Below are 26,166 nucleotides of genomic sequence, written 5' to 3' on the forward strand. Positions count from 1 at the left end.
TCTTATAGGGGGTTGGGTAGCCGAATGGGTAGCATATCATAAGGTCTGTCATTGAGTCCACTGGCATGGTTTAGATTCCACGGTTGTACTTGACAAGGAGAAGGGTGGCCTGTCCAACCTCATGGGTTTTCTCCGGGTCCTCCGGTTTCCTCCCACTGCTAAAGACCACTACACGCAAGCGAATTATTGGAATAAAATTGAACCAAAATTACATAGTTTGTGTCGAGTGGAAGTTAAACCCCATTTCTCTCTCTCTATACTCTTATAATAAGTCTATTGTTTTCTCGTTTTAAAAAAATAGTAAAATTGATGAAGGTGAATTATTATTAATTGTATCGATCAGATCACATGGTATTATTATTTTTGTTTTTTCTTAGCATTATATATAATTATAAGACCGAACCAGTATTTCAAGCATGCCAAAATCGTTTTCATCTGTATTAGGTATATATTTCTCTTGGATATTGTTTCACTGAAGTAGTTTTGAAGAAATACTTGTTTCCAGAAAATAAAAGATTCATTCAATCATTGGTGCTATTTCCTAATTATTGGCCATATTTATGCCACAGATCAGGGTTAAGTCATCTTTACCGTGTCAATGCAACATTTAACAGGTGATATTATCCAGTAATCCCGGCATATTTGCAGAGAAATTCTCTCAGACAAATGTAAACAATCCAACGTGTTCCGTCTCATAAAAGGTATTCACTGGTCTATTTATGGCTGTTGACCCTTGACCTATGACGATCTTTGCTTTTATGGTTTCTGATTGGCTTAGAATTTGATTTTTTCACTCGATTATGGCTACACTTGACAAATATAGTTCGAGACGTAATTCGAGTGCAAGACGTATTGTGCAATGCATCAGAACAGAAAAGTATGAGACAGTGACAGCCTACTGGTTAAATTATGTAACAAAGCGTCAGATTTTCACCCGGAATTTGCTGGGACGAGATGAAACGATTTTCGGGGCTAAATCACAGCCTAATATTATACATCGTTAGAATCGGAATTAGGTCAGCTATCTGAATTTCATATAACAATTTTTTGAAAATCTATTAAAATATAAAAATAATAGAGCATTTTCCAAAACTTCACAATTTTTCGATTTTCAGTCCCTTTTCTATGCTATTCCAATTATTTCAAAGTCTTATTGGATGGCTTTATGCACAAGACCTCCTATGGGACAATTTTTTGAAAATCTATTAAAATAAAAAAATAATAGAGCATTTTCCAAAATTTCATGATTTTTCGACTTTTTTCGATTTTCAGTCCCTTTTTTATGCTATTCCAATTATTTCAAAGTCTTATGGAATTCTTGATAGTGGAAGTGTAAAAAAAATCATTTGAGTAGTTTTCTTGATAAAGGCGTCCAAAAAGGCTCAAAATACAAAAATACTTGATTTTTGACATGCCATATTTTCAAATCTGATCATCGTATCTGTATGAATTTTGCACTTTGTGAATGCTCTAACCTCTAAAGTTATCTGCCGATCTGTATGAAATTTATATATGCCATTTAAGTTAGTAAAAAGAAGAATCCTATTGAATTTCAGCAATTTCAGTTAATTATGTCTAGAATTGTGGCTTGTTTGACTTTATTGAACCTTGTGACCGCTCCAACACCGAAAGTTATCATCCGATCTTTGTGAAATTTATATGCATTATTTAAATTAGTGCAACCACGAAGCCTGTTGAATTTCAGCAATTTACAATAATTACTTCTAGAGTTATGGCCTGTGTTTTACTTTGTTCAACCATGTTAATGCTCGATTGATGAAAGTTATCATCCGATATGTATGAAATTTATATGTATCATTTAAATTTGTGAAACAGAGGTCTATTGAATTTCAGCAATTTTCGTCAATAATTTCTAGAGTTATGGCCCTTGTTTTATTTTGTGAACCCTGTGAACACACTGATGGCAGCCAGGTAATGGTGGTATAAAGTGCTCTTGGTTATTTAAGCTCATAGATGTGATGTTATTGTAATGTAAATGTAGGAAGTTGGTAATAATAAGTGTAATGGTACCAAGAACAGATTGTGAAATTTTAAGTAAAATCTAGGTACAAATTAAAAAGTTATTAGCAAAAAAACTATATGAAATAGCTAACTTTTGTAAGGTGAGCTGAAAATCAGTGGACAAAATAGACCAATAGTGAACTGTACTTATGAAAACAAGCCTGACATTGTGAGTTTATTTTTACAAGCTACCCAACTAGACACTTATAATGAGTCAGAAATCAGATCTAACAATAACATCTAAAGAAGGAAAAAAAATCTCAGCAAATAGACCACCACATGAGAGAATTAGAGAAAACTCCACCCAATCTGACATCAGTGACCTAAGTCTGGACATGTCTACAGAAATAAATGAAAATATAGCATCTCTTAGGGATGAAATGGATCAAAACTTCAAAAACATGTTAACAAAAGACGACATAAAAGATGTAATTGAACAGTTAAGGACTACTATCCTTCATCAAGTAAAAACTGAAATTCAAAATGATATAAAAGCCTTGGTTGAAGAATCTAATGACCTGAAAGAAAAATACCTAGAGTCAAAAACTATAAATGATGAGCTTATTGCTGAAAATAAAAGTTTACAACGAGAAATAGCTGAAATAAAACAATATCAAAATGTACTCAAACTGAAAAATAATGAAGCAATTAGTATGGCAAATTACAACGAACAATACTCGAGAAAACTGAATGTGAAGGTTTTTGGGATAAGAGAAGAAACCGCTGAAAACCTTGTTACAGGTGTTAGTTTATCGCCAGACCATTTATTGGCTATACACAGACTGCCTTCAAAATATAGTGACAAACCTAAACTAATTTTAGTTAAATTTTTAAATAGTGAATCAAAGTCTAAGGTGATGCTTAAACGAAAAGCTTTCTTTATCAATAACTTCATGATATTTGATGATATAACTTTTAAAAACAGAGGATTAATAAACAGGCCGAAATCATTAGATGGAGTTTCGTCCTGGTATAATAACTGCAATGTTTATGCGAAGCTGGAAGGGAAGAAACGTGTTAAAATTGAACTGTTTGAAGAGGTCCAAAAAGTTGTAGACAAGTTGAACAATGCATCTCCGGAAATAGCTAGACAAATAGATGAATTCATGACAGACATTCGTGATGAAAAAACAGGAACGCTATAAAACTAAATGAAATAAATTAATTTAACTGTTATATTGAAGGACTCAAACTGTAAGTTATCTTTATATGTGTATATTGAAACCCATTTCAAAAGGCCATTTTATCTCCACCCCAGCATAAACCTGTAAAAAGAGATAGGTTGTTAATGTGATCAATTCGGACATTCGATCTACTGCATGAAAATAAAATTCAAATGATATGTATTCACACTTCATTAACAAATCAACTTTCTAAATAGATATAAATATTATAAGATAATGATGCTGTACATGTTAAATATGGTTAAATTCAGTTAATAAAAAACCTAAAGTGAATCTTATAATGATTATTATATAGAGGCAATAGTAATGTTCAGGAACCAATATGTATAAATAATTCCTACCATTAAAATGATTTCAATATTGTAAGGAACCACATCAAATGGAAAATCATCTTCCTTTGTATCAACAGATAATTATAAATAACTAAGACACACCCCCACTCCCCCATCACCACCCTCTTCGAATCTGCATCTTAGTAACATGTTCACCTTGAATATACACAAAGAATGTAAATTCTCTATAGCTTTACGAAAATTAATTGATGTAAATGTAGAAAAAATTGTATACTATCGGTATATTATATATTGTATATTTGAAAAGAAAAACATAATGAAACTTACAAAATTCTAATTACAAGCATTTTTATATTAGAGTAACTTATCATTGTATTAAATGTAATCACATTTCAGGGTATGCATATGCTTTACCGTCAATTATTGCATCCAACCCATTAAAACAAAAATGGCCAAGTTAGAACTGTTATCATTAAACGTTAGGGGATTATTTACGTGATAAAACTAAACGTAAAAAGGTATTTAACTGGATAAAAAATACAGAATGTAATGTTTGCTTCTTACAAGAAACTCATAGCATAAAGGATGATGAGGGTTCCTGGGTTAGAGAATGGGGTGGTAGAGCTGTATTCTCACACAATAGATCCAACTCAGCTGGAACTGCTATCCTATTTAAAGTGGAAGACAGCTTTGACATCCTAAAGGAATATTTAGATGTTGAAGGATATTATACTGCTTTATTATTATTAATAAGTAATGAAAAATATATCCTCTTCAACATCTATAGTCCTGTAAACAACTTAGAACAATCGGTATACTACTTACATATTCTTAATAAAATAGAAACAATTCTAGAAGAAATGAAAACTCCAACATAATAATTGGAGGCGATTTTAATAACGTACTAAATCCATTATTAGATAGGGTGGTTCGTGCAAATAACAAAAATCCAATAAACGAGCTATATTTGGGGCTTATTTTAACAAATATGATAAGACTTACCGTTAAAATCATCATTCATTAACAATTAAACTATTGCTAAGTTGAATATTTGTGTGATTTGGCCATTTGAATGGGACTTTCTAATAATATGGAAAAGTTGATCGGCCAAGTAGCGTTACAGCGGTAGATTTTTTCATTAAAAAGAGTTATGTTTCTTGGTCACATCAAAGTTTCAAATTTTGCTCTGAAAAACGAATTCTTAATTTCCGCAGTCGGCTTTCTTCGTTTTTTTACGTACGTACAATTGATTGAATTTAACATTTGTACGCGTGCGCAGCCCTTAGTGAGAGAGAGAGAGAGAGATGTCTGTATTTTGAGCTGATTTTTTTAACGTTTACATGCAATAGACTATAGTTAAAACTTTCTAATAAGGGGTGAATTTCGTGGTTTACAAACGCAGTATGTAGAGAGTGCTTACCGTTCTCATATTGTAGATGTTAAATATCCTTTATGATAATCCTACGTGTATTTTGTTTGAAATAATTATCACAAATATAAAAATCACACACATTAAAAACAGAGGAGCACACGACATGCGCAAAGAAAAAAAGCCTTAAGCATTTTCAAATCGATTCGGCAGCAGTGGTCCAAATGTCTAGCATTGCATCCGGAATTCCGTATAAGAATCTACTTAGAAGTCAAAAATGCGACTCCTACACATTGTGCTCTAAACTGTGTTATAAATTATAGAATAAACCGTAAATCCATTGAACCCATTTCAAGGTGGAACTGCATGCTTTTTGATATGATTGGGCTAATTGTCGTGCCAGATAATCCAAAAATAGAAGTCGATACGCTACAATGCGTCTTGAAAAATTCTTTGATCTGTTATATGACTGGAAAATTCTGTTATTAAAAACAACCGGCATGGCAATGACTACATAATAAGTTGGAAGTTCTACAATGGGGATCTTTTAGTGAAATGTTAGAGAAATTTATGTTTAAATATATCCTTTGTGTTTGAATTACCACTTATAGTTGGTTGTGTCGTATTATGTATCAATCTGGAAATTTCTGTTTTATAGCTATTGTTCTCGAAAGTAAGACGCATTGTGTCACGTTTTCATATTTTTAATAATTATGAAACAGTCAATGCGCGTCTTTTGGGAAATATATTTCAGTTCTAGAAAAAAGAGTTGTTGCTGGATTTATAATAACTGAAACGTTTTGTAACCACCATGTTAGAAATGGCGAATGCATAAGGATACTAAACACGAATGGCATAGCCATAATGGCGCATCCTCCTATTAAATTTGACACAAAACCGGAGGCCAAATTCGCTGCGCCCTAAAATGATTAGAATCCGAGTCTTGTGACCAGTACAGTCATTTTATTTTAATCATACACGTCTGGTTAATCGAGACTAGGGAAAATAATTTCGTTCAATTAATTTCCAGTCTCAATTTTTTTCTGCGTATTTAGAGCTAGCAACAATGTAACTTCTAAAGTAACTAAAGCGCCCACTAACAACAGAGTTTTACGGTTAAATAAAAGTAACTTTCACAGTCTTGCAGTGTCGGTATGTTGCCACGAGAGTGGATTTAAAAGATAGAAAAAGGGCGAAACTACATGAGTTGACTCTGAACCGAGAACCTTTACAATATATACGTCATTGGTTACAATCAACTAACTTAGAAATTAAATCGCCGAGTTTTAGCCAAAATTTTAATCTAGTTCTTAACTACTTATTTTTATAAGTCCAACGAGTAAAGAATAATTTTTTTTACATGGCTTCATTGATAAATAAGTGAATGTATATTGTCCCGTGAATGTCTATTTTGGGCGACTGTTTGCTGCTTACAGTGCACGAGCGAGCCCGTGAGAGCACTTTTCTCATAAACCAAGTTTTGATCCGCGTGACAACATGCTGTTAAAACAGGTCAGTTTATATACATGCTAATTGAGTGTGTGGGCCACTCTATATTAGATAGAGCAGGCGGGAATTATAGAGTTAAAAAGGACCACAGATATGCATCACTGGATTCAACAACCCTGATCGATGTCTTCAAAAATTAAAGTTAGGGAGATTGACGCATAGAACACTTTACTATAAAATTTGTCTCTCAAAGGTTTGCATTAAAGTTCTGACACGGCTCTACATGCCTGCGCAGCAATTGACTAATTACCACAAATTGCGGGTAAAAACCTTCTAATAAACGATAATGACCTCTTGGAGGCAAAAGAAAGCTATTTTATTGAAGTACCACCCGAAACTTAATTCTAAATAAGAGAATAATTAAATTAAATAAAATAAAGACTGTGGTGGGATTGGATATTTGTAGTCTGTAGGCTAAGAAATAACTACCCTTGCCTGTATAATAATTTTATCATGTAACTATGACATTGTGACGTCATAGACTATTGTTAATTGAATTATTGTTTAATAAATGCCTAAAGAGGCGCTATCCCTGTGAAAACGTTACCAAAAAAATGTAGTTTTATTTTGCCATCTTTAATTTCAATTATATATTACCAAAGAGCAGCTTTCATTAACTATTCTAATATATATATATATATATATATATATATATATATATATATATATATACACACACACACACACACACACACACACACACACACACACAAGCGTAAAGATATGTAATTTTAAAACTTCACAAACTTTTTGACTTTTACTGGAGTACACAAAATTTGACTTGGAGATCTCAATTCCATTTACCATAAATATCCAAGTCTAAATAGATTCTTTTTCCACCGTTTCCACCGTTTCATTGCGTCTACCCGGTAGTACCAGGTATTATAAAATGTCGGTAAAATACGCGTACCCGGTATTACCGTGTACTCAGTAAAGCCCTCGCTAAAATTAGTACCGTAACTGCAAGTGCCATCTATTGTATTTTCTATACACTAGAACATATTTCCACGTGTTTCAAAGCGGCAAACCGTAAAATGGTGGAGTGCATAGTGACCATGTAGACGATGCACTCTCGACGAAGTTTTGAATGACGTCTAGCTGACCAACACGTGAACAATTTCGAGGCGGGTGATACACATAATTCGTTTCCAGTTACTTGATAATGATAGTAGTCAGGACAGTGATTGGTATTATGAAGTGTGTGATTTGTTGCGCGATGTTCCGCCCATGGCTGGCTATGTCTCCCGTGCATGATGAACAATCCCAATGTGAACACGATAGCCCTGTGTCTGCAGTAGATTCTGACAATTCTGATGTTGATAATAATGCTGGCCTGCAGGATCGTAAAAGACGTAGGCAATTCCTGAGTCCCGAACATGTATGTAGATCTATTGACTGACTATATTGATAATGATATGGGACTTGGGGATGAAAGTGAAAGTAAAAACAAGGTATTGCAATCCACACGTGGTCATGGCAGCGGGAGACATGATGCACGTGTTCGTGGTGGGATTGCTCATGGCTGCTATTGATATTTTTGTTCATTTTATATATCTTTATCAAAATCCAGTGAAAAAAACAATATCTCATAAGTATTTCATGGAGAAAAATTTGTTTTCGTGTTAGCTTTAGTGAGAAATGAGAAATCCAAAATGGCCACCATGACGTCACGTGACTACATATTTATGCAAATTTCCAAAATTCTATTTTTTCCTCATAGCCCAACCTCATGCCCATCCCAAAAGACAAAAAGATTTTTCATAAAAGCTATAAGTACTGTTTGGCATTCAGTTCCAACCCCCCTTTTTTCCTCAAAAAAGGGTCTAGCACAGGCAGTGGATTTACGTCTAGCATTGAAAGGGTTAAGCGACAAGTCTACTGGATATGTTTAAGTCTCTGAATGTTCTCACAAGCGCTGGCCATTATATCTGTCATACTATTTATATTTTGACAGAGATCGTGTTCCCTTTGTTCTGACTTCTGATATGGTATACGTTATTAATGATGGTGATAAACAAACTGGACAGTTTCAACATTTTATTGATCTGTGTTCGCAAGCTTTTAATATTATACGTAAACATCATGACTTGTTCTACAGTCTCTTCATGCTTGTAAGTATTACTTCATTTACAATATTCTTCATTCCATGTTTCAGAAAAATTTTCATATTCATTCATTTAAACAAGACCTAAGTTTTTAAAAATGGTAAAATTAATAAGAATAGGCTACACAAAACATGTTTAACTAAGAAATATGACCACATAACTCCTGTTTTATATAATTTACACTGGTTAAATATCGAATTGATTTTAAGATTTTATTACTTACTTTTAAATGTTTAAATAATTTAGCTCCTGTTTACCTCTCAGATCTTTTAGAACTTTATACACCTGGCCGAACATTACCTACATCAGATAAACTACTTTTAAAGCCCAAAACTGTTCAACTAGTCTCTTATGGTCAGGGCTCAAGCACCTGTTTTATGGAATAATCTACCATTTAGTTTAAGATGTTGTACATCTCTATATTCTTTGAAAAAACAACTTAAAACGTATTTATTTAATCAGGCTTTTAACTGACTCTGTTTACAATCATTAACATGTCCATAATCTTGTTGTTTATTTATGATTACATTGTCACTTTGTAAAGTGCCCCTGAACATGTTATATGAAAAGGCGCACTGTAAATATGCTGTAATAATAATGATAACTAGACTTGCTTGCAAGACTGAAGGCTTTCACCATGCCAAGGCGTCACACGATCGCCAGATGCATGACAAAAGACTATCCCCACCTCTCACCCCCTAAACAAACACATACTCACCCACCAACCAAATAAAAACAAACATTTGCATAACTCAGATATTGACATGTTCTTTGCATGCGCATTACGATAGAAGGGAATCGAAAAATAAAGTTGATCTACTCGAAATGTTAAAAGAACAGTTTCGCGAAATGGACAAAAAGCAATGTCGCAATAGATATTAATATCAAAGTAAAACTAGAACTGCGATGCAGTAATGACGGGTTTCACCGGTGCCACGTTACCCTAAACATATGTCACTTCCGGTACCAATGAAACCATTAAACAGGTTTCCACCTCATCATTGCACACATCAAATAAAATGGACGCCGAATCAACCAAATCCAGCAATATCAATTCATTTTATATATTTGTTACATGTAAGTGTACAGTACTTCCGGTGATAATGAAAATATTCAATTAGTTTTATGAAATCAGAAATGGCATAAGGCATCACATGGTGAAAATTTTATGTAAATCGAATAATAATTGCCACTTTTATAGACCAAAAACCTTAAAAAGTGACTTGTAGAAAACCGTCAATTCCTCTGCAACCATACAAGTTAGAAACCATTTTCTGGAATCTGTATGATCGTATGGGTTTATTCTATTTGTTGATTGGAATCAAATATCATAATTTTAAAAACATAACAACTCAGACTCATTTGAATAAAATATCTGTTTTGAAAGCTAAAAATACAGTTTTTGCCAAAATGACGTTACTTACGGTGATAATGAAAATCTTAAATTACTTGTATGAAATCGTAAATGGCATTAGGTATCACATAGTGAAAATTTCATGAAAATCGAATAATAATTGACACTTTTATGGACAAAAAACCTTGAAAAGTGACCTGTTGAAAATTACCTATTTCTCTACAACTGAACAAGTTAGAAACCATTTTGTGATACCTATATGATCGTATGGGTTCATTCTATTAGTTGATTAGAATCAAATATCAAAATATTAAACAAACAACAAATACGACTCATTTCAATAAATTATTTGTTTCTAAGGCTATAAATACAGTTTTTACCCAAATTTCGTCATTTCCGGTGACATGGAAAATGTTAAATTGAGTTGAACTAGTCACAATTGACATTATGCATCAAATGGTGTCACTTTTATGAAAATCCAATAATAATTGACTCTTTTACAGACACAATAGCGTAAAGAGTGACTCATGCAAAATTGACCATTTCTCGGCAACTGCTCATATTACAAACTAATTTTGAGATAGATTCTCTTCGTATGGATTAATGCTACAAGTTTATGAAAGTTGCGAAGAAATATTTTAAAATATGAAAAGCCTGAATGGGTTGTAAATAGCTCATTTTTACACCTTTTTTCACCTTTAAATCAAAATGACCCGAAAACGAAATCGAAATTAAAAAAACTGAGCCCGATGTTTTCTGCGCCTTTACAGGGCACACACTTTCAGTCATACCAGATTTGAAAAAAATAATATTTGCTTTCAAAAAGTGGTACCGAACTGTCAAAATTGTAGTTTTTGCTAAATTTACGTCACTTTCGTTGCCGAAAGGTAACTTTACCGGTAACAAAAAAAATGACATTTTGGATTACGGAGCATATGAACTTTGTTTTATACAAATCGAGCAATAAATAATTAATCCAGGACTGAAAAACTGAATTAGCCAATGGGGGTCAAGGAAATTTACGATGACAAAAAATGGTGCCATTTTTGGTCAAATCAGATGACTCTTTAACCCTGGGTAAAATACCACATTAAAATATTCATGAATAAAAAAGTTTTTTGTAAAAATTTAATTTTCAAAATTTGGCGCCTAATATCTCCGACGATTCGTGGAAAATCAAAAATCTAAAGAACCGTGGCTATGTGCCTTGTCTCTGGCTATGTCAAGCAAAATAAAATTCAGATGGCAGGCACAGTCATTACACACGAAACAATGCAGGTACCGGTTTGCACAAAGTCCGCACAATAAAACTAAAAGTCCGCAAATTAAAAAAAGCTCCACAGAATCACTTCGCGAGAGTGACCCACACCAAGTATGATCGACGAGTATAAATACAAAACAAAATCGAACCGAAAGTGCAGTAATATTAGAAAACGCAGAAAGCCACTTTAAATGCTAAATGTATGAGCGCGAAGAATTCATAACTAAACCTAACTAAATCACGACATTTAAATACTTTTTTAATCATCGACAAATAACGGCCAAAATTAAATATAGTTTATTAACATGGCGGAAAAGCTACTTTTCCCGGCTAATAAATGGAATAGTTACTATTCCCGTACCTATATTACTCCATGGCCGTGGTACAAGAACAAGTGATGAATTCGGCTGCTTATATACCCTCTTACTCGCGAAACGCTCATGTGATCAGCGCAGACAGTACTATTCAAACGCCAATTTGATTGGTCGCGCGTAGCCAAACAGAGAGCATGTAGCAAAAGCTCAAGGCTCCAATCAAGCATGGCGGACTTCTGACAATAAATAATGAGAATCAACAATTATTGATGTAATATGGTAAATAAATAGATGTTCAGTGCTCAAACAGTCCTAAACACGAAAGTAGAGAGTGCTTTCAATATCTTAGAAGTAGTTTTGAAGCATGTCGTTCGCTAGTTCTATTATAAAGGGATTTTCAAAAAATGAAAACTCCCACACTACTATTGCTATTTGATTATATATTTCTTACTGTAGAAATTATCTTTCAGTCAATAAAAACAAAAACAAAAAAACAAAAAAAAAAATTCTCGACAGAATCAGGTAGAGGGGTCCCTGGAGGTCACCCAAACAAAAATCGCCCAAAATAAAAAGATAAGTTTTCGAGTAATTAACATAAATCCAATATGGCCGCCATTGGTACCTAAAACTCCAAATCTCGGGAATGGTTGAGTTTGGAGGGTGTAATTGTATTACGGGTAGATAGGAAAGTGGTACAGATAGCTAAATGATGTCTCTGTGATGTCATACCATCATATGACCAACAATTATCATAAATCCAATATGGCTGCCATGATTGAGTTTATAGGGTGTAAATGTATTAGGGGTAGATATAAAAGTGGTGCCAAAGAATCAAAAAAAGCATAACCCATGACGTCCCTGAGACGTCATAATGTCATACGTCCAACAGTTGACATCAATCCAATATGGCTGCCATTGGAACCTTAAAACTGCAATATATCGGGAATAGTTAAGTTCAGAGGGTGTAAATGTATTGCAGGTAGATAGGAAACTGCTACTTAAGAATCAGAAAAACATTTCCAAATTACGTCCATGGGACGTCATAACGCTATAGTCCAATCTTTAGTATAAATCCAACATGGCCGCCTTTGGAGACCTTAAAACTCTAATATCTTGGGAATGGTTGAGTTTAGAGCATGCTAATGTATTATGGGCAAACAATGTGACAGGATGTAATGATTAAGCGAAGAACCGGGACAATTCTTCGAGAATGTTATGAAAATTCATGAGGGGGATTTGGAATTCGACCAAAAGAGATTTATCAAAACAGCAGCCAAAACTAATCTGCAGCCAAAACTAATCTGCAGCAAGATTATTAAACAAAATCCATCACCCATCCAGAAGAGTATTATTACCTGTAACAGAAAAAATACAGTTTTTGAGTGGAATGACAAATTTTGCATCAAATTTGTTTACCCTTTATTATACGCCCACATGGAAACGTGGTCGTATATTGTCGTTGCCCCCGTCCGTCCGGCGGCCACAGTTGCTTGTGGACGCTCTAGAGGCTAAAGTTGATATCCCATTGACTTTAAATTTATACACCGTGTTTAAGGTCATGATACGAAGAAGCCTATTGATTTTCAGCAATTTCCAATAATTACTGCCAGAGTTATGGCCCTTGATCACCTTGAAAAATCTTGTGGAAGCTCTAGAGGCCTAAGTTAATATGCGATTTACTTTAAATTTATACACAGTGTTTAAGGTCATGGGATGAAGAAGTCTATTGATTTTAAACAATTTCCAATAATTACTACAAGAGTTATGACCCTTGATCACTTTGAAAAATCTTGTGGACGCTCTATAGGCTAAAGTTAATATCCGATTGACTTTAAATTTATACACGGTGTTTAAAGCTGTGAGATGAAGAAGCTCAGTGATCTTGTGGATGCTCTAGACACCAAAGTTATGATCCGATTGACTTAAGATTGATACACAGAGTTTAAGATCTTTAGACGAACAAGTATATTCATTTGCAATGTATTTTGATAGCTTGAACAGCTAAATCCATGATATTAAATGTTTTGTATACTATATGTTAGCATGGGGCAAAACTAAAAGCAAAACAAATTCTAATGATTTTCTGATAATTACTTAATGAGTTGTTACTCTTAATTAGATATTAGTGTATCATAAATGTTTCATAACCGATAGAAAAAATATGCGACAACTCTAGTTGCCTGCTCGGACGACTTAGCTGCTGTGGGCATATGTTTCGTTGAAATCCAGGTCTATCAGAAACCAAGTAAAATATTCCTGTTAAAACCTTTACAAACTGTCTTTCTTGCCTCTTTTCGTAGCTGTTGAATCCAGATACACCACTCTGTCAGTCAGGCACTATGGGGGTCAAAGTTGAAGACATACATACGGGTCATTGGTACTACCATACAGCACGGCTATAGTAAAAGGAACACATGTAGTAAATTCTTTGGAAATATAGCTGACATGTTAAATAGTCAAACTCATTTCTCATTTTGTGTTTGAAAATCCAAAGGTACGCTTTCAATATTATGGCATAACTTTAATCATTTAAAGAATTAGAGGTGGGGGGGGGGGGCATTTTTAAATTAACCTGCTTGCAACTGGTCAATACGTGATCTGTCAAAGTACTGGTAAGATGGAGAAATGAAATGCTAAGAATGAATAAATGGAGTTTGTGCTATATACAAATAATTTAGACCTGTGTCACAAAGTCATCCTGTATAAAAATTAATCAAATGTGAATAAATGAAATTTGTTAAGGTAAGCGGTATTTCAATTTGCTTAACCAGGAAATCGATTGCGTGTTTTTGAGCTGGCGCGACCGCACGTAACCGATTGGTATTTTCTGGCCTGCTAATGGTTAGATATCCAAAACAACCAGAATATCTGACAATTCAGCAAACAATTTTATGTTATTGACAGAGTTTATTTGCAAGGTACCTACAATTGTCCTAAATCTAACCGTCAATCGTTTGTAGGTAACGACTTCAATTCAATACACTGAACAAAACAAAATTCACCGAACTAAATACCCCCATAGATACATATAGTATTACATTATGAATAATGAGTTATACGACTTTTAAGCTGAAATGTATAGTGTTCTTATTTGGGAAGTTTCCATACGGTTATGAGTTTTCTAGCTTTATTTGCTCACTTTAGGGACAGTTCTGGGTTGAGGCAAATTTTAAAGAAGATCTACCGAGAAAACACAGTTGGACACATTTTGAGCGGGAAGGCATATGCCAAGGCAACACGTGGATATTTTGTCATGGACTATGTGTTAATGCGCTGGTACGATTTGCCATTATCACCAAGAGGAAATGATAACATGTATATAGATAATAATATTCAAGAAATCCATGAATTGTTTGACAAGACGATACAAGTAATACATTTACACCCTCTTTGTGGTCGTATATTGTTGTCGCCCCCGTCTGTCCGTCCGTCCGGCGGTCCGGCGTCCACAATTGCTTGTGGACGCTCTATAGGCTAAAGTCAATATCCGATTGACTTTAAATTTATACACAGTGTTTTCAGTGATTTCCGATAATTTTTGCCAGAGTTATGGCCCTTGCTCACTTTGAAAAATCTTGTGGATGCTCTAGAGGCTAAAGTTAATATCCGATTGACTTTAAATTGATACACAGTGTTTAAGGTCATGAGACGAAGAATCCTATTGATTTTCAGCGATTTCCGATAATTACTGCCAGAGTTATGGCCCTTGATCACGTCAAAAAATCTTGTGGACGCTCTAGAGGCTAAAGTTAATATCCGATTGACTTTAAATTTATACACAGTGTTTGAGGCCATGAGATGAAGAATCATATTGATTTTCAACGATTTCAGATAATTACTGCAAAAGTTATGACCCTTGGTCACTTTGAAAAATCTTGTGATGCTCTAGAGGCTAAAGTTATCATTCGATTGATTTCAGATTGATACACAGAGTTTAAAGTCTTGAGACGAACAAGTATATTGATTTTCAATGAATCTTTATGACTTGAAAAGCTAAATCCATGACGTTAAAAGTTTCGTATACTAAACGTTAGCATGTGCCCAAACTTTATAAAAACCAAACAAATTCTAATTGTTTTCTGATAATTACTTAATGAGTTGTTACTCTTAATCAGATTTTAATGTATTATAAATGTTTCATTACAGAAAAAAGTAAAAATATAGCTGCTGTGGGCGTATGTTTCGTTGCCTGGCATCCTATCTTTGATTAAAGGAAAAACTTTCAGAACATCAGGGAAGGTGCCAGTTGACAATGATGTATTCACAATATAACTAAGAACAGGACACAGTTCGTCGATGCACAGTTTCAGAAGCGGCGATGGAAGCGGATCTAACTTCGCATGTCGAAGATGATGATTTGGTAACAAGCTGCTTGATTTCTTTGTCTGACGTTGGGGAAAATTCTGACAAAACTTGAGAAGGTGGTGATATAACTGATAGGCATGTTGTCTCGGAGTTATTGTCTGTTTCATGTTCAGTCCTAATATTATCAATCTTTTAAGTAAAATATTTAGAAAACTCGAATGATCTGGTAGTATTTGTAACTTCATGGATTATGGTCCCTGATTGTACGAAAAATCACGTTTTTAGCTTGTGAACACTGTAGAGGTCACACTTTTTATCTGATTTGGTTTAAACTTGAAATGTATGCTTATAACCCACAGATCTCGGTTCCTTTCGATATTTGTGCATATCAGATAGTAACTTCCTGAATTATGGCCCCTGATTGTACGAAAAATCGCGTTTTTAGCTTGTGGACCCTATAGAGGTCATAATTTTTATCCGATTTAAAAGACCGTATAAATAAATCACCGTTACACCCTAAGGACGACTGAGTTCAAATTTTGTGAAAATCGGCCCAATACTGACAGACAAATAGCGTTAAAATATGGTATATCAAGGTTGTGGACTCTACAGAGGTCACAATTTTTATCCGATTTTGTTGAAACTTGAAATGTAAGTTTATAACTCAAAGATCTTGGTTCCTGTTGATATTCGCGCATATCGAACCGTAACTTCCTGAATTATGGCCCCTGATTGTTAAAAAAATTGCGTTTTTAGCTTGTGGACCCTATAGAGGTCATAATTTTTATCCGATTTTAAAAAACGTATTATTATATCACCGTTACACCCTAAGGACGGCTCAGTTTGAATTTTTTGAAAATCGACTGAAAACTGACAGATAAAATGGCCGCCCTTCGTTCTCAAATAGCGTAAAAATATGGTATATTAAGGTTGTGGACCCTATAGAGGTCACAATTTTAATCAGATTTTGTTGAAACTTGAAATGTAAGTTTATAACCCAAAGATCTCGGTTCCTTTTGATATTTGGTTTAAACTTGAAATGTATGCTTATAACCCACAGATCTCGGTTCCTTTCGATATTTGTGCATATCAGATCGTAACTTCCTGAATTATGGCCCCTGATTGTACGAAAAAATCGCGTTTTTAGCTTGTGGACCCTATAGAGGTCATAATTTTTATCCGATTTAAAAGACCGTATAAATAAATCACTGTTACACCCTAAGGACGACTGAGTTCAAATTTTGTGAAAATCGGCCCAATACTGACAGACAAATAGCGTTAAAATATGGTATATCAAGGTTGTGGACTCTACAGAGGTCACAATTTTTATCCGATTTTGTTGAAACTTGAAATGTAAGTTTATAACTCAAAGATCTTGGTTCCTGTTGATATTCGCGCATATCGAACCGTAACTTCCTGAATTATGGCCCCTGATTGTTAAAAAAATCGCGTTTTTAGCTTGTGGACCCTATAGAGGTCATAATTTTTATCCGATTTTAAAAAACGTATTATTATATCACCGTTACACCCTAAGGACGGCTCAGTTTGAATTTTTTGAAAATCGACTGAAAACTGACAGATAAAATGGCCGCCCTTCGTTCTCAAATAACGTAAAAATATGGTATATTAAGGTTGTGGACCCTATAGAGGTCACAATTTTAATCAGATTTTGTTGAAACTTGAAATGTAAGTTTATAACCCAAAGATCTCGGTTCCTTTTGATATTCGCGCATATCGGACAGTAACTTCCTGAATTATGACCCCTGATTGTACGAAAAATCGCGTTTTTAGCTTGTGGACCCTATAGAGGTCATAATTTTTATCCGATTTAAAAAAACATATTATTATATCACCGTTAACACCCTAAGAACGGCTGAGTTCGAATTTCTCAAAAAGCGTAAAAATATGGTATATCAGGGTTGTGGACCCTATAGAGGTCACAATTTTAATCCGATTTTGTTGAAACTTGAAATGTAAGTTTATAACCCAAAGATCTCGGTTCCTCTCGATATTTGCGCATATCGAATTGTAATTTCCTCATATCGAATTGTAATTTCCTGAATTATGGCCCTTGATTGTAGGACAAATCCATCTCTCGAAAATGTGGGCGTATCCTGCCTGGCAGCCGCTGGTCAAATTTGCTCAACATCTAAGTTTTCCTTTCGAATAAGCTACAGCTGAGACAAAGCTGCAGTGTGGGTGTATTCTGCACTCTGTATCATTATTTATAGAGACTCAAGTTAACATTTGATTGACTTCAAATTTGTACAGTGTTATGTTCATGGGATGAAGTGTAGCCTAATAAATTTCAACACTTTCCCATAATTACTGCCAGAGTTATGGCCCTTGATCACTTTGAGAAATTTTGTGGATACTCTAGAGCAGGTTTTCTTTTCCCAAATTTTGACTATCAGACATATTTAGTTGAGGTTAACAGGAGCTAAAATTAGGTCATCAGAAGTCGTCAGCCTCATCAAAAAGAGCCAATAAGCTTTCACTCACACTTTAATAGACTTCAACTACAAATATTTCTTATGTTATATTGTATTCTGATTAATATTTATGATAACAACATAAAGGTCAATAAAAAGAGGTGCACCTCAATACAATACAGATTTTATATTTCGTTTCGTTTTTATATGCCCACATCGAATTGTAGTCGTATATTGTCGTCGCCCCTGTCCGTCCGTCGGTCTTGCATCCACAATTGCTTGTGGACACTCTAGAGGCTAAAGTTAATATCCAATAAACTTTAAATTTATACACAGTGTTTAAGGTCATGAGACGAAGAAGCCTATTGATTTTCACCAGTTTCAGATAATTGCTGCTAGAGTTATGGCCCTTGATCACTTTCAAAAATATTATGAACGCTCTAGAGGCTAAAGTTAGTATCCGATTGACTTTAAATTGATACACATTGTTTAAGATCATGAGACGAAGAAGCCTATCAATTTTGACAGATTTCTGATAATTACTGCCAGAGTTATGGCCCTCGATCACTTTGAAAAATCTTGTGGACGCTCTAGAGGCTAAAGTCAATATTCAATTGACTTTAAATTTATACACAGTGTTTAAGGTCATGAGACGAAAAAGCCTATTGATTTTCAACGATTTCCGATGATTACTGTCTGAGGTATGGCACTTGATCACTTTGAAAAATCTTGTGGATGCCTTAGAAACCATAGTTACCATCTGATTGATTTTATATTTATACACTATGTTTACGCCTATATATAATCGTTTCGATTGACTTTAGGTTGATACACAGAGTTTAAGGTCATGTGACGAACAAGTACATGTGTATTGATTTTCAATGATTTTTGATAACTTGAACAGCTAAATCCATGATATTAAATGTTTTGTATACTAAATGTTTCATTACCGACAAAAGTAAAAATATGCAACAACTCTTGTTGACGACCTGGACGATTTAGCTGCTGTGGCATATGTTTCATTGCCTCGTAATATATCTTTTATACTTTCGATGGCCTCTACTGTATGAAGATTTGACCAGTTGTACTGGAAGCTCATGTCAGAGGTCGTACTAGTGACTTTTGACACTAGTATGACGTCAGACATTGAATAATCAATCAGTGTTGACGTTTCTTCAAGTGGTTTATCCACAGTTCCGTAGATTGCATGCCAAGAAGTCGCCATAAAAGACCGTTGCATTGGTTAATCCCTCACGCCATCCAGAATACAGGTTATATAATAACAATTCTTCCAGATCCTAGTGTAGTACAGACCAAGAAACGAAAATTTTGAACTATAAAAAACAAAACGAAATAGGATCTGTGTTTTAATCAGATTGACCTCAATATTTTCCATATTTAATGCTTAATCAGTATTTAGCTACAAACGAATAAATAAGGAACAACTGTTTTCTAAATTATTTTACCCAGTTATAATTGCTCTAGAAATTAATTTAGTGAACTACTACTTACTAGTAGTATTTGTTTATATTAGCAAATTCTTCATTTATTGATTCTTACTTGGCGTACAGATGTCAAGATCAGGTATACCAGGTGTTACAGAAACAGCAGCTCAATATGTGAAGAGGACACTACTACCAGGGCAAACAGACGCTCAAGCTTCAGCCATGTTTACAAGGTAAAAAATTTCTTTCGTGCCTTTTTAGTGACAAATGAAATAGACAAAATAGGAAAGCTGCAGGACAAAACAGATTATACAAGATTAAGGCTCCTGATTGTACGAAAAATGGCTTTTTTAGCTTGTTCTCTGTCCTCTTGCAAAATGTTGGCGTATATATCGCATGGCAACCGCTTGTTATCTTGTGGACCCTCTCTAGAAGTCACAATTTTTATTTAATTTTAAAATCCGTTCAAGTATTATATCACCGTTACACAGGGGTTGCATTAAATATTGCTGTAGGTGAATAAAGGATTAGATTAGGCAGCTAATTTCTTGACAGACAGAAGTTCGATGATGTGGCCATTCACCCCCACCTTCCACCTTCCATGGGCGAAAATTTTGCGTTTTTTGGCATGCAATATGATGCAATTTGGTTGATTTTACACCACGTTCAGAAGTCTACACTTACAGGCCAATATAAGGGGAACTTTGCATTTCAATCAGAACCTATATCAGGTAAATATTTTTGTCCCTCGCCTTTCAAACAAAGCAGGGGACTATTAAAACACAACAATTCTCCTTCTAATTGAGCTAGAATGTTCAAACTTGGTGTAGGTGTTTATTAGGTCAATGCCTTGATGGAGTTTGAAGATGAGCATTTTATGCTTAGGGTAAGCCGAGATAAGCAATTTGATTGGTTGATGCTTTGGGACACGATAACTTTAGTTCTAATTAAGTGAGAGTGATGAAATTTGGTGGAAGTTTTATTACATCAATACCTTGACTAAGTTTGATAATGAATATTTTCTGCTGAGGGTAAGCAGAGCGATAAGCAATTTGAATGGACGAGACATAGGAACACAATAACTCTCCTAATTGATGTAGAATGTTCAAACTTGGTGTAGGTGTTCATTAGGTGAATGCCTTAATGAAGTTTGATGATGAACATTATCTGTTTACGGTAAGCAGAGATAAGCAATCTGATTGTTTGATGCTTTGCGGCACGATAACTTTGGTTATAATTAAGTGAGAGTGATGAAACTCCGAGTATAGATTCATTATATCATTACCTTGACTAAGTTCTTTTCTGCTTAGGCTAAGAAGCGATAAGCAATTTGATTGGTCAAGGCTTTGGAACAAAAAAAAAACAACTCGGCTTCTAATTGAGGTAGATGTTCATTAGCTGAATGTCTTGACTGAGTTCAATGATTAACATTTCGAGCTTAAGCTAAGATAAGCAGAGCTAAGCATTTTCATTGGTCGATGATTTGAGACAAGATAACTTTGATTCTATCTGATAGAGAGTGAAGAAACTTAGTATATATAGTTGATAATCAGTTTGATTGCTCGATACTTTTGAAAAAAATAAATGTGCAATTAATTAATATGTTTCATCTATTTATTTTGGGATTTCAGCAGGGGACATAATAATAATAATAATAAATTCTTTATTTTCAAAAGGGTGAAAAATTAGGCTTTGCAGCCTGTTTACAATTCTGCTCTTAAATGACAATAGACAAAACAAACATACACATATATTATACATACAAGGAAACATTATACATACAAATAACATCAAATGCAGAAAACGATAATGGTTTAAATTTAAATATACAGAATATAATTATGGATATAATTATGCAGTGATTTTTTAAAAGTTAAGAGAACATGCAATGAGTTAAAATTATTTGGAAGTGAATTCCATAAAACTGGTCCATTATAACTAAGACTATGTTTAAATTTAGTACAATTTGGATGTGGAATTTGTAATTTAAGATTTATAGAGTTGTAAGGAGTATTTTTAAATTGAAAAAAGGAACACAAGTAATTTGGACTTTTATAGTTTAATATTTTGAACAGAAATATATATATATTCATTAAATGACGTTGTTGAATGGTAGGCAGTTTTAAAGATTTTGAAAGAATGGAATATGAAGAATCAGAAGGATTATTTTTATACGCCCACATTGAAATGTGGTCGTATATTGTCGTCGCCCCCGTCCGTCTAAAGTTAATATCTGATTGACTTTAAATTTATACACAGTGTTTAAGGTCTTGAGACGAAGAAGCCTATTGATTTTCAGCAATTTCCGATAATTACTGCCAGAGTTATGGCCCTTGATCACTTTGAGAAATCTGGTGGACGCTCTACAGGCCAAAGTTAATATCCAATTGACCTTAAATTTATACACAGTGTTTGAGGTCATGAAACAAGAAGCCAATTGATTTTCAACGATTTCCGATAATTACTGCTAGAGTTATGGCCCTTGATCACTTCAAAAAATCTTGTGGACGCTCTAAAGGCCAAAGTTAATATCCGATTGACTTTAAATTTATACACAGTGTTTAAGGTCATGAGACGAAGAAGCCTATTGATTTTCAGCGATTTCCGATAATTACTGCCAGAGTTATGGCCCTTGATCACTTCAAAAAATCTTGTGGATGCTCTAAAGGCCAAAGTTAATATCCGATTGACTTTCAATTTATACACAATGTTTAAGGTCATGAGACGAAGAAACCTATTGATTTTCAACGATTTCCGATAATAACTGCCAGAGTTATGGCCCTTGATTACTTCAAAAAATCTTGTGGATGCTCTAGAGGCTAAAGTTAACATCCGATTGACATTAAATTTATACACAGTGTTTAAGGTTAAAAGATGATGAAGCCTATTGATAATTACTGATTTCTGATAATTACTGCCAGAGTTATGGCCCTTGATCACTTCAAAAAATCTTGTGGATGCTCTAGAAGCGAAAGTTAATATATGATTGACTTTAAATTTATACAGTGTTTAAGGTCATGAGACGAAGAAGCCTATTGATTTTCAGCGATTTCCAATATTTGCTGCCAGAGTTATGGCCCTTGATCACTTTGAAAAATCTTGTGGACGCTCTAGAGGCCAAAGTTAATATCCGATTGACTTTCAATTTATACACAGTGTTTAAGGTCATGAGACGAAAAAGCCTATTGATTTTCAGCGATTTCTGATAATTCCTGCCAGAGTTATGGCCCTTGATCACTTCAAAAAATCTTGTGGATGCTCTAGAGGCTAAAGTTAATATCCAATTGAGTTTAAATTTATACACAGTGTTTGAGGTCATGAGACGAAGATTCCTATTGATTGTCAACGATTTCCGATAATTACTGCCAAAGTTATGGCCCTTGATCACTTTGCAAAATCTTGTGATGCTCTAAAGGCTAAAGTTTCATCCGATTGACTTCAGATTGATACACAGATTTTAAGATCTTGAGACGAACATGTATATTGATTTTCAATGAATTTTTATGACTTGAACAGTTAAATCCATGATATTAAAAGCTTTCTATACAAAACGTTAGCATGGGGCAGAACTTTATAAAAACCAAACAAATTCTAATAGTTTTCTGATAATTACTTCGGGAGTTGTTGCTCTTAATCAGATTTTAGTGTATTATAAATGTTTCATTACCGAAAAAAGTAAAAATATGCGACAACCCTTGTTGACTGCCCGGACGATATAGCTGCTGTGGGCGTATGTTTTGTTGCCTGGCAACCTATCTTTGATTAAGGGAAAAACTTTCAGAACATCAGGGAAGGTGCCAGTTGACAATGATGTATTCACAATATAAGTAAGAACAGGACACAGTTCGTCGATGCACAACCCTTGTTGACTGCCCGGACGATTTAGTTGCTGTGGGTTGCCTGGCAACCTATCTTTAATAATAGGTTTGTTGAATATAATTTTAGATGATAATTTTTGGATAATTTTAATTTTATGAAGAAAAGAAATTTGACAGGAGTCCCTAATGGTAGTGCAGTAGTCAAGATTTGATTGAAAGTGAGCGTTATAAAATAATTTTAATACATCAGTTGGAAGTAATGATTTGATTTTCCTAAGTTGAAAGTTTTTCTGTTTTAAAATAGTACATAAATGGTTTACATGAGTGTCCCAAGAAAGATTAGAGTCGAAATATACTCCTAAGAGTTTAAAGTCGGAAACATGTTCAATGAAGGTAGAATTAATAGAAATAGACAAATGTGTAGATAAGGAATTTATTTTAGGTTTTGAAGCAATAATCATACATTTAGTTTTAGATTCATTGATCATCAGGTCTTTAAAAAACAGGTTAAATAGTAGTGGTCCAAGAAGGGAGCCTTGAGGAACACCATGAGTTATGAGATCAAGAGAGGACTTGGTTTCAACAATTTGAGTGCATTGATAACGCTCAGATCAGTACGATTCTAATAATGTGCATAATTTGGTAGAAATTTGGTATAATTTTAGTTTCTCAAGTAACAGGGAGTGGTTGACCATATCAAAGGCTTTACGGAAATCAAAGAAAACTAAACCAGTGTATTGACCTTTATTAATGGCAGAATAAACATTTTCTGCAATATTTGTAAGAGCAGTATGACAAGAAAATTTGGACCTAAAACCAGACTGATGAGAATAAAGTAAATCGTGTTTGTGTTTACAAATATGCTTTTTCAAGGGTTTAGAAATAGTTTGAAGTATAGATATGGGACGATAATTATTGGGCTGGGATTTTGGACCTGATTTATAAATTGGAAGAACTTTAGCCTGTTTAAGGGTGGACGGAAAAATGTTCTTATCTATACAAAGATTATAAATAAATGTCAATGAATGACAAAGAATTGGAGCACCAAGTTTAAGAAAATGAGGACCAACTTGATCTAATCCTTTTAATTTGGAAGTATCAAGAGAATGAAGATATTGGAATACATCAAATTTTGATATGTAGGGAAGATGACACAAGGTATTGTTTTCACGATAAATAGATACAAATGTAGATATCACTTTAGAGGAAGAACGATCTAAATGATTTGATGGACTAGGTATAATGGACTTAGTAACATTAACAAAATGAGCATTAAAAATATCAGGGGCAACAGGAATGGAAGAACAATCATGAGATTTACCCTCAGAATTGGCAGTATTGATTGCTTTCCAAATTTGTTTACTGTTTTTGCGATCAGTGACTAATAATCCAAGACATTTCCTTTTATTACTACGAATAAGAGATTTAACTTTATTACAAAAATCTTTAAATTGCAGAGTATTGCCTTTTTTCTTATGAAAATCACGTTCATGATAATAATAATGAAACACTTCAGGGGTTATCCAATCAGATTTATGAACGTTTTTGACTCGTTTGGTTTTTAAAGAGGCATGTTTATTAATAATGGGCAGTGTAATATCATACCAGTTGTCTAGTGCAGTATTAGGATCACAGTGATCATATACAGAATTATATGGAGCCCATTGTAAATCAGAGGAATAAATCATTATTAAAATGTTTAAGTGAGCGATAAGTAATATTAGTATGTGAAGATTTGGGGAATTTTACACCTTTCTTTTGCCAAGTAAAACAAATAGGGAAATGGTCTGATATTGTGTATGAAGGAACAATAGATTCTTTGACATGTTTAGTTTCAGATACAAATATACTATTCAAAAAAAGTAGGGGATATTTGATTTTGGGGGCATAATACTAAAATATGCAAATGACTACGAAAAAAGTCACTATAGAACCTAACAGAAGAAACATTTCCAGTTACATGTGACGCTCAAACGCACCAATAGCTACCGCATGGAATGCAGGTGATGCTTGGGATCATCATGGGGGTCCAACCCAAGATTTGCACGACTCTGACTTTGAATGTTACAGTCATTGTGGCATTGAATTCCAGGGTGGAAACATCAGTTTAATTGTTTTAGTGACCAGAAAACAAATTTTGATATGCGTCGGCTTACCCAAAATGAAAGGTTACGTGCCCTTGGCATGCTACAGATCGGCACAACACAGGCGGTTGTGGCGCTGACGATGAATGTTTCTCAGTCTGTCATAAGCAGGCTATGGTCCAGATACCGTGATACACAATCTGTACAGGACAGACCACGCTCAGGTCGACCAAGGGCGACAACTCAAGCCCAGGATCGATTTATCCGTACCTTGGCCTTGAGAAATCGTGTCATCACAGCAAATCAGATCAGCGCTCGTCTTCAAACAGACACTGGTGTGAGAGTGAGCGGCCAGACGATTCGGAATCGACTGCATAGGGGTCACCTTCGCGCACGACGTCCTCGCGTGATCCCTTGTTTGAGAGATCATCACATTCAGGCAAGACGTCGTTGGTGTAGGGATCGTCAACACTGGGATAATCGACGCTGGAGCAATGTGATGTTTTCAGAGGAGTCAAGGTTCACTGTTGATTTTTTGGACAGACGTAGGAGGGTGTGGCGTCGTCGAAACGAGCGCTTCCAAGACGTTAACCTCATCAGACATGATCGATTTGGGGGTGGTTCTGTTATGGTGTGGGGAGGAATCACTGTTGCTGGAATAACGGCTTTAC

At 34.5% G+C, this 26,166-nt stretch overlaps 1 protein-coding gene across 4 annotated transcripts in view; it reads left to right on the forward strand.

Annotated features, from left to right (window-relative positions):
• Window positions 1-26,166, forward strand: part of LOC126825420 (phosphatidylinositol 4-phosphate 3-kinase C2 domain-containing subunit alpha) — a 684,289-nt gene that overhangs the window by 523,536 nt on the left and 134,587 nt on the right. The window contains exons 1-3 of one of the 4 annotated variants that reach the window (XM_056101570.1): window positions 2,966-3,216; window positions 8,332-8,488; window positions 19,720-19,826. In XM_056101570.1, coding sequence (XP_055957545.1) covers window positions 8,363-8,488; window positions 19,720-19,826 — 233 coding nt within the window. In that variant the 5' untranslated portion in view covers window positions 2,966-3,216; window positions 8,332-8,362. Of the gene's footprint in view, window positions 1-2,965; window positions 3,217-8,331; window positions 8,489-19,719; window positions 19,827-26,166 lie in introns of those variants that run through there. The other 3 variants (XR_008788423.1, XM_056101572.1, XM_056101571.1) reach the window with 3 other exon arrangements.

The sequence above is a fragment of the Patella vulgata genome, chromosome 6 (assembly GCF_932274485.2).
Source record: "Patella vulgata chromosome 6, xgPatVulg1.2, whole genome shotgun sequence".
In the NCBI taxonomy this organism is placed as follows: domain Eukaryota; kingdom Metazoa; phylum Mollusca; class Gastropoda; family Patellidae; genus Patella; species Patella vulgata.